Here is a 10,668-nt window from a genome sequence, read left to right as displayed (position 1 = left end):
GAGAACGAGGGTTGTGGAGGGCCCCATGTCTGTGTTTGCCTTAGGCCTCAAAAGGACTAAACCCGCCCCTGGTCTCTGGTTTGTCCCCGCAGAGCAACACGTCGGACGCCTGCGTTCAGACCCGCCGGCAGTCCGACAAGCGCGGCTCCGCCGTGGAGCGCCGGCGGGCTCGCTCCGCCGACCTGGAGAAGACGAGGCGGTCGCAGCTCACGGTGGCGGACGACCGCTGGATGACGGAGTACATGCGCTGCTTCTCCGCCCGCCTGAGGTAGAGACCGGACCCCCCTCCCCGCCAGAAACCCGAAACCCCTGAAAACCACGTTTCACTGTTTGAGAGCAAATGGTGGAACGGGTGTCGGGAGACGAACTGAGAACCGCGGTGTCTATTATTGGATTTAAAGTTAAAGACATTCACCAAACATTAAATAAGATGCGTTTAATAACCTGCCCTGATCATAGTGGAATAATACATATGATGTATGTGTGTATATGTATGTGTATATATGTACACACACACACATATACATACATATACAAATATATATATATATATAAATACAGCACATTTACATACATATATGTGTATATATATGTATGTGTATATATGTACACACACATATATACACATACATATACATACATATATATCTATATATATATATATATATATAAATACAGCACATTTACATACATATGTGTATATATATGTATGTGTATATATGTACACACACACATACACACAACATCTATATGTATGTATGTTGTGTACATATATACCATCAACATAATACACATATATGTATGTCGTATATATCGTATGTATGGTATATATGTATGTATGTGTGTATATATATATACACACATACATACATATATAGATGTGTATATATATGTATGTGTATATGTCACACATATTATACACATCTATATATGTATGTATGTGTGTGTGTGTGTGTGTGTGTATATGTGTGTGTGTATATATATATACACACATATATATACACATATATGTATGTATGTGTATATGTGTACATATATATGTATATGTGTACATATATAGATGTATGTATGTATATGAAAAAATGTGTTGGCTAAAGTCCTGGATCTTCACAATCCTACCTACAGGAACTGATTAAATCAGGTTACGTTACCTGGCGTAACCATGGAGGCCCGGCCAATAGGAACGTGTGAATCCTACTGGAGGGCGGGTCTTGCCTGGTAGTTGCGTGGGTTCCATGAGCCCGGCCAATAGGAACGTGCGAATCCTACTGGAGGGCGGGTCTTGCCTGGTAGTTGCGTGGGTTCCATGAGCCCGGCCAATAGGAACGTGCGAATCCTACTGGAGGGCGGGTCTTGCCTGGTAGTTGCGTGGGTTCCATAACAACACGTCTCCAACAGGGGGAACAATTTATAGTCAGGTGTTTGTTGTGTTTTTGGGGGTTGTGTATTTATTTACTTGCCCTTAACGTTGAACCCTGGGATGGACTTAAATAGTGTGTTGATGTATAAACTGTTTGATAGAACAGATTTCTAATCTCTTATTTTGAAAAAAAAAAACTAAGTCAAATCACTGTTTGAATGTATTTTATTTCTGAGCACGAAACTGCAGAAACGGACCAAACTGGAGTATTTTTGATATTTGACTGTTTTGAAACTCCGTTTAGATTAGATTAAACTACATAGAAACAAACCTTTTATCAAATACAATGAATACTTAAAGTATTTTCTGAGTAGAAACTATATTTAAAGTGTGCTACCTTTAATGATAATCTCAGTTTTATGTTGGTTTTTATTCATCGTGCTGCAGCTTCATTGATTTTAAAATGAAGAACAATCAGCAACGCAAACCCGATTTCTAAACTCTCACATCCTCCGAATTCACCAAAAGAATCAAAATAGATTCAATAACCAGAGCTTAAACGTCTCGGGGGTGAATACGCAAAAGCAAAAGTGTTAAATAATCCCTTTTTAGAGCTGCGAAAATTAATCAATTAATCAATTAGTTGTCAACTTTCAAATTAATCGCCGACTATTTTGATAATCGATCAGTTGCTTTGAGTCATTTTTAGAGACAAAAGTAAAACATTCTTTGATTCCAACTTCTTAAATGTGAATATTTTTCTCTCCTTTTGTGACAGTAAACTGAATATTTTTGAATTGTGGACAAAATGAGACGTTCGAGGACGTCGTTTTGGGCTTTTGGGAAACACTGATCCACATTTTTCACAATTTTCTATAAATATATCTGTATATCTACTATTTTAAGATGATGCTTTTTGCTTTATTATTTGTAATAATCCGATAGCAAGTGCAGAGTAACACACTACAGGATCAAATCAGGCCATATTGATAACTTAAAATATAACTTATAACTTATCCTGAAGGATTCATTGTTATATTACAATATTACCGTCTCTGAATTGTAATACTTTACACTACTTTTGAGCTACTTTCACCAAAATAAAAGCAGAAGTATGACTTGGAAGTCATATAAGTCTCATCTTTATCCACCACATACATCATCATTTATGCTTATTATTTTGCATTATTAATCTGAATATGCAAAGTAACTAAAGCTTTAAAATAAGTAGTTAAAGTAAAACATACAATAGTCTACTTGACTCTGTATTGTGGTGGACAAGAAACAGCCTAAGTAGTAGGAGAAAATGAAAATACTCAACAAAAAGCACCTTACAAATCAAAGTAGCCGATATATAGTAAACTGAATATTTTTGAGTTTTGGACAGAATGAGACGTTTAAAGACGTCGTCTCGGGCTTTTGGGAAAACACTGATCCACATTTTTCACCATTTTCTGACATTTTAGAGACCAAACGACTGATCGATTAATCAAGAAAATAAGCAGATTAATCGACTATGAAAATAATCGTCGGTTGCAGCCCAAATCCCTGTGTGAGACTCGGTTAAATACAACACCATAACACTGCTAATTTAGGTTTTTTAAGACATTTTAAGCTTATTTGCTTTATCAGAAATCCAGTTTTTCGTTAGCGGAGGTGGACGGTCGCCTTCTCTAACGTCACAAAAGGATCGTTACACTTTTATTAATGAAACAAAAACCTTAACATTCAAGAGCAGAGGCACTTAAAACGTGATGCGTTCAATGAGTGTGGGAATGTTCAAAGCTGTCATCGACTAACTAAACTGATCACAAGACAAGAAATGCAGTGAATACTTAACAAATGAGTATTTCCTTGAGTTTAAATGGAGCTAGATCAATAATAATAACTCCAAAAAAGAACATTTACTGTGAATTATTTTCACATTTTCCTGCTCCAAACCTTGAGAATCAGTTTGTCCAACGGGGCGGGTTGTAAAAGGCAACGTTTACATCCAATAAAGTCAACATTTTAACACATTTTAACACATTTGACCATCTTTAAGGTCCAACCGATAAGACTCGTATCACAAAGGGAAGAAACGGTTGAGCGTCTGGTTGTTTTCGCTCGTGTTTCTCTCAGTTTTTCTGACTGTTTGTGACGTCACTGAAGATTGTAAATGTAATTGTAAATGTACCGAGGGCTAAAGTTCACCACGTGTTCTCCGTCACGTGAACATTGTGTGAGTTTACTTTTTAAAACTGAATGTGTTCAAATTCACTGAGAATGTTTTGCTGATTTTAACGCTGGTCTTTCTACCTAATAACACGGATGGCTGGTTCCCTAAAACGCTCTTAACAAGTCAAATTCATCCAATCAGCTCACTACTTCCATTCACTTTTGGGTGTATTATTTGATTTTAATAGCATTATTCTACTAAACTAAAAAAAATCTGGATCAACCATAAAATTACCCACAAACATCCTCTGATTTTATTTCAAAAATAATTCACAGTTTCATCTTTTTTAACACAAAATTAGATATAATTTCATATAAATGAAGTTTAAAGATGCAGCAGGTGAGACTTATAAAACTAACTTTCTGTCCTATTTGCTGAATTTGACCCTATGTTCAAGTAGAACTACACGAAGCGGGTAATTAGAAAAAAAAATCCGGCTCCTCTGGCGCCACCTACAGCCTGAAGTGTGAAATCCCAAAATCCCCGGCTCCCTGTTGAGATGCACCAGTCATTCATTCATTGTGCCTCGTGGGGGGGGGAGGGGCTTAGGAGACCGTTTGGGCTTTAGAAGAAGGGGGGGGGGACTGAGACAGTGTCCATGTTCAAGTCCTGGATCTGTAGTCTCACCAGACCGAGCCGAGACCAGTAGATTTGTTGGTCTGGGGAGTCTGCTCTGTGTTTTCTCTGCGAAGAGACGTGACCAACGGGCATCGTTCAAATGACTCTGGACGCAACTTCATAGTCCCCCAACCTGTTTTTCCTGTTTTATTAAGCATAAAGTGTAAACTATCACCCAATTTTGTCACATCTTCTTAGCCAACTTCATTCCAACTTACTGCTACAATTATTTGTGGAAGTCATGGTCAATAAACCCAATTCATATTAACTTCTGCTTACACTTTTATTGTTAAAAGACCCAGAAATTAGGACTTAATTTAGCTGCTACAGTTAAGATCAGAGGAACGTACGTTGATGTGTAATTACAGCCTGTTTTCCTGTATGGACCTATGAATGTTCTTTTTGGGCAATTAGGTTGAAAGAAACCCATATTTTTGATATAGAAACTGTTGAAAAAGGGGGTCAAGAGTAGCGTTTGTGGCTTTAATGTCGTCAGCAGGAACGATCTGAGCTGCGTTCAAATGCCGATTATGTCAGCAGGAGAAGTCAGCGCTGCAGGTATTTTAACAGAAAATGTCAAAATGTTATCTTAAGTCCTTGAAGTCTAGTTTCTCCCTTTTTGTTTCCACTGTACCCCTTGTCTGGTATTCGGCTCAAATTGACCCATTTCCAATTTTTACAAGAAAAATGGTAAAAGTAAATTTTTATATTATTCTGGATATGACCACTTGTGTTTTTCAAAGTGGATTTTTTTTACATGAATTATAACTTATGACATAAAAATCAACACTTTTATTGAGGCTTTTATCGATATTTTTAACTTTTTCTTAAGTTTTTTTGCTCCTTTTTTCAACACTTTTTTTTACGTTTTCAACGCTACGTCACACTAACTTATTAACTTCAGTTTTACAGTTATTCTTGAAATTTATGGTCAATAAACCTCATTTATAGGAAATTATACCTAATGTTGGAGTTAGAAAAGCAGAAATTAGGAATTATTGAGACTAAAATTAAAGGAATGGATGTTGATGATAATCACAGACTGGAATATGTCAACTTTTACTCAACACTATTTCAACAACACTTCCATTTGTTTTACAATGCTATAAAATAGAATAAGACCCAAAATTAATGAAAGTAGAGATTTGTTCTTGGCAAAGAGCGTTGGAATCAATCATGTTATTTTGGGGAATTAAAAAGAACATTGATATAGGACAACATGAGGACAACATGAGGACAACATGGGGACAACATGGGGACAACATGAGGACAACATGAGGACAACATGGGTCAATTTGACCCGAGGATTTGTGTTTGGCGTCTTTTCGAACTTTTGGCAGCTCAACTAGAATTTAACGAGTAGTTAATTAAAGGTTTTGAGAGTTTTAACGATGTTTTGACTTCTCCAGAGGTGTTAAAGGATCATGTGTTGGGAGCTTTGTAATGCGCTAAAGAAACGAGGAACTTGAGAAAATATATTTAAAGATAGCATCCGATTTTTAAGATATTTTACACATTTAGGAGCAACTTTCTTGTGCTTCTGAAAAGTAACGCAGAAGATCAATAAATCTTTTATTCTTTGGCAAAAGAATGAATCAAACAGATAATTAAGTTTGGGTTTTAAAGTGCTCGTATTATGCTCAATTCCAGCATCATATTTGTATTTAGAGGTTGCACCAGATAAGGTTTATGTGATTTCATTTTCAATAAACACTGTCTTTTTGTTGGACTACTAGCCAGTCAGGAGCAGAGTATGAGGGTCCTGACAGTACCTAGGTAAGGACTACTAGCCAGTCAGGAGCAGAGTATGAGGGTCCTGACAGTACCTAGTAAGGACTACTAGCCAGTCAGGAGCAGAGTATGAGGGTCCTGACAGTACCTAGGTAAGGACTACTATCCAGTCAGAGCAAGTATGAGGGTCCAACAGTACCTAGGTAGGACTACTAGCCAGTCAGAACAGAGTATGAGGGCCCTAGTCCCTAGGTAAGGACTACTAGCCAGTCTAAGCCGAGTATGAGGGCCTAACCAGTACCTAGGTAGGACTACTAGCCAGTCAGAACCAGAGTATGGAGGCCCTGACACAGTACCTAGGTAAGGACTCTAGCCAGTCAGTGAGCAGAGTATGAGGCCCTGCCAGTACCTAGGTAAGGACTACTAGCCAGTCAGAAGCAGAGTATGAGGGCCCTGACAGTACCTAGGTAAGGACTACTAGCCATGTCAGAGCAGAGAATGAGGCCCTGACAGTACCTAGGTAAGGACTACTAGCCAGTCAGGAGCAGAGTATGAGGTCCTGAAGTACCTAGGTAAGGACTACTAGCCAGTCGGAGCAGAGTCCTTAGGTGTTGTGCTAACGCTAGCAGCTACAGGAGCGTTATAAGTGTGGCTGTCCTCTGTGTAAAGGCTGTTTTGAGGCAGTTTTCACTCTTGTAACTATATATATCTATGATATATATCTATAGAGAATATATATATATATATATATATATATATCTATATATATATAGAATATATATCATATATATATATAAATATATATCTATATATATATAGATATATATATCTAGTGTGACTATAGATATAGATATCATATAGATATAGATACTATAAGTATCAATTAGATATATACGATTTAGATATAATATATCGTATATATATTATAGTAGAATATATCATATAGATAGATAGATATAATCTAATAATATAATAATATACGCTATATATATCTATAATATATATAGATAGATATTATTAATATATATAGATAGTATATATTAAACTATAAAATATAGATAGATGATATATATATGATATAGATATATAGAGATATATATTATAGATATCTATATCTATATATATATAAATTAATATCTATTATATATATAGATTAGAAAACACAATACAGGAAAGGGAAAAAAACAAAAAAGCATAATATGAGCACTTAAACACAGACGTACGACTTCTGGGTAACATGTATAAAGTGCTTTTAAAGTATTATAAAGTATTATAAAGTATTACACGACCGTTTACAGTTTGATCCGTTACAAGAACAAAGAAACATCTCAGGTAGAAAGAAGAAGGTGACGTTAAATACATTAAAGTATTTGTGGGTTTATTCGTTTTGTTCTGGGTCCTGATTGGAGTTTTGAGTCCGAATGTTTCAGACAATCAGTAAATTATCTGAACTGTTGAGCAAAAAATCTCATTAAATATAAAATATTTAAATAATATGTACTGTACATTATATGTGAGGAGTTGGTGAAATGCACTGTTGGAGAACGTGATTGTGTGCTCGCTGTATTTAATAAAATATTTTAAGTTCATCATCATCATCATCATCATACGTTTAAATATTTTATCTTCAACCACATCTTTAGTCACTGTGTTTGTATTTAAGAAAACAAAAACTATTCCCTACTATTTATATTTTCATCCTCTTTGCTGTGAATGAATCAAATTTGAATAAAAATCTTATTTGAATAGTTTCTTTGTGCGTCTGAAGTTTTTATTTTTCAAATACGGACAAAATCACTTAACCAAATTCACTTTATTCAGTTTATTCGTCAGAGTTCAGGAGACTCGTCCGGCTATTTCGGCAGTTTTGACTTTTGTTTTTCCAAATTATAAACGCAGACGTTTGAGACATTAATCACAATATACCATCAACAAAAAAAAGAGAAAGGGTGGTGGAGGGAGAGAAAGGGTGGTGGAGGGTGGGAATGGGAGAGAAAGGGTGGTGGAGGGAGGGAAAGGGTGAGAAAGGGTGGTGGAGGGAGGGAATGGGTGAGAAAGGGTGGTGGAGGGAGGGAAGGGTGGAAAGGTGGGGGAGGGAGGGAAATTGGGTGAGAAGGGTGGTGGAGGGGGAAGGGATTGGGAAAGGGTGGTGGGAAAGGGTGGGAGGTGGGTGAGGAAAGGGTGGTGGAGGAGGGAATGGGGGGAATGGGTGAGAGAAGGGTGGTGGAGGGGAGGGAATGGGTGAGAAAAGGGTGTGGAGGAGGGAATGGTGAGGAAAGGGTGGTGGAGGGAGGGAAGGGTGGGAAAGTTGGTGGAGGGAGGGAATGGGGAAGAAAAGGTGGTGGAGGGAGGGAATGGGTGGGAGAAGGGTGGTGGAGGGGGGAATGGGGAGAAGGGTGGTGAGGGAGGGAATGGGGGTGGGAATGGTGAGAAAGGTGGTGGAGGGTGGGAATGGGTGAGAAAGGGTTGGATGGGGGGAGGGAATGGGTGAGAAAGGGTGGGGGAGGGAGGGAATGGGGGAAGGGTGAGAAAGGGTGGTGGAAGGGTGGAATGGGAGAAAGGTTGGTGGAGGGAGGAAATGGATGGTGGAGAGGGATGGGTGACAGTGTGGAGGGGGAGGGAATGGGTGAGAAAGGGTGGAGGGGGAGGGAATGGGTGAGAAAGGGTGGTGGAGGGAGAAATGGGTGAGAAGGGTGGTGGAGGGTGGGAATGGTGAGAAAGGGTGGTGGAGGGGGGAAATGGTGGTGAGGAGGGAATGTGAGAAGGTGGAGGGGGGGAGGGAATGGGTGAGAAAGGGGTGGAGGGGGGAGGATGGGTGAAAAGGGTGGAGGGGGAGGGATGGGTGAGAAAGGGTGGTGGAGGGTGGGAATGGGTGAGAAAGGGTGAGGGGGGGAGGATGGGGTGAGAAAGGTGTGGTGGCGGAGGGAATGGGTAGAAAGGGTGGTGGAGGGTGGGAATGGTGGAGAAGGGTGTGGAGGGGAGGGAGGATTGGGGGAATGGGTGAAAAGGGTGGTGGAGGTGGGGAAGTGGTGAGAAAGGGTGTGGAGGGTGGGATGGGGAAAGGTGGCGGGGGGAGGATGGGTGGGAATGGGTGTGAGAAAGGGTGGTGGGGGGGGGGGAATGGTGGTGGAGTTGGGGGAATGGGTGGGGGAGGGAGGGGGGGAGGAAAAGGATGGTGGGGGGAGGGTAGGAGGGATGGGGCGGAGAATGAAAGGGTGGTGGAGGGAGGAGGGGGGGACGGGGAGGGGTGGGTGAGAAGGGTGGTAGGGGGGAAATGGGTTGAAGAAAGTGGTGGAGGGGGAATGGGTGTTTAGAGGGGGGGGAGTGGAGAGGTGTGGAATGTGGTGGAGGGAGATCACGAGCCAAAATGGCGCAGCGGCTTGGCCCACTGTGACTGAAGACCACGCTCTCGAAGTCCCCGACCTCGGCAGACTTGAGGGCATGATCAGGTTTTGCACACCAGACCGACATACAACCCGCTGCCCGACACATGGGATGTATACTTTTTTAATAAAAAGTGTACATTTTCACTACCCATTTATGTTCAGAATTCTTTGCTTGCTGTGCTTGTGTTGCCTTACGTTAAAACACTGCAACTTGTGGTATTGTGTCGGAGGTCTAGACATTAAAAGCTGTATAGTGATAGGTTAGATTTTGCCGCCACATTAGTGAATTCTAAGCAACTAACAGATACTTTTACAAAATATTTTAAGCAGTTTTAACATTATTCTTAAAAAACAAATAAATATTTATGTCTGCATAAATGTGATATGAGAGTAGAGTACAGTAGTAAAATCCACAGGGGGGGGGGGGGTGGCAGTAGCTTCGGGTCAGTAGGGCGTGTGAACCGAGGGTCCTGCGTTTCACTCCCAAAACAGACCATAGTGTGTCTTGTGTGTGTGTGAGACAGATAGTAAATTGTAATTTCCCCTCTTATGGGTTAATGAAGTACACATTATTATTATTATTATTATTATTATTAAAATAAAATTCCCTGGGTCCTTTGTTTTCCTTTGGTGGTTTCTCTCTGAGCTGTGCACAGAAATATCACAGAAATCTGATTTAAATGTAAAATGTACTTTTGTTTATTTACGCATAAAAAAAAACACACAAAAAAAAAAATGGAAATTTTTCAATCCTTGAAATCGTAAACGCCGTGATACTAAACGGACCGGACGCACTTTGGTCAACAACCAAGAACTGAGCATCGTCGGTAAGATGGGGAAAAACAAAACAAAAACAAAAACAAAACAAACAACCAAAACACTGTAACCATTTCTCACAAAACATAATATTATAAATAAAAAAGAAAAGTCTATTTTGATAACCTATAGGTGTGATATCAGAGGGAGTCCGGCGGCGAGATGCTCCCCCAGCAGGCCCGGTCCTTCAGAGCTTCTCCACTCCCTGCTACCCGATCTTCAGGACCACCTGGACCCAAGAACCCAAACCCATTAGAGCTCCAACTTCCTAAGTTACAGGTAAAATGTATGTCTTGAATTCATTCACAAACCTCATTTATACGAATTACCGCAAGTTTTTAAGTTAAAAACTAGAGATAATTTGAATTCTCTTTTGACTAGTAGTTAGGATCAAGGATGTTAGTGGATCTCAGACGGGTCAAAGTTTAGAGTCCGGATACTGTTTGGAAACATTTAAAACAACACAAAAAATAATGAATTCAAATGCTATGAGATTAAATAAACAACCCCAAATTCAATGAAAGTAACCTGAGAACGTG

At 39.6% G+C, this 10,668-nt stretch overlaps 1 protein-coding gene and 1 long non-coding RNA gene across 2 annotated transcripts in view; both read left to right on the top strand.

Moving 5' to 3' along the window:
* ccsapa (centriole, cilia and spindle-associated protein a) overlaps positions 1 to 675 on the top strand; it is a 9,670-nt gene extending 8,995 nt beyond the window's left edge. The window contains exon 4 of the mRNA XM_032516064.1: positions 93 to 675. Coding sequence (XP_032371955.1) covers positions 93 to 272 — 180 coding nt within the window. The 3' untranslated portion in view covers positions 273 to 675. The remainder of the gene's footprint in view (positions 1 to 92) is intronic.
* Positions 676 to 962: 287 nt separating this feature from the next.
* The window catches only part of LOC116690150 (uncharacterized), a 9,963-nt gene continuing 257 nt past the window's right edge, over positions 963 to 10,668 (top strand). The window contains exons 1-2 of the long non-coding RNA XR_004332183.1: positions 963 to 2,188; positions 2,764 to 4,728. This is a non-coding gene — a long non-coding RNA (uncharacterized LOC116690150). The remainder of the gene's footprint in view (positions 2,189 to 2,763; positions 4,729 to 10,668) is intronic.

The sequence above is a fragment of the Etheostoma spectabile genome, chromosome 5 (genome assembly GCF_008692095.1).
Source record: "Etheostoma spectabile isolate EspeVRDwgs_2016 chromosome 5, UIUC_Espe_1.0, whole genome shotgun sequence".
Taxonomy (NCBI): domain Eukaryota; kingdom Metazoa; phylum Chordata; class Actinopteri; order Perciformes; family Percidae; genus Etheostoma; species Etheostoma spectabile.
Note: the sequence above shows the minus strand (reverse complement) of the source record. Positions and strands in the feature narration are given on the sequence as shown.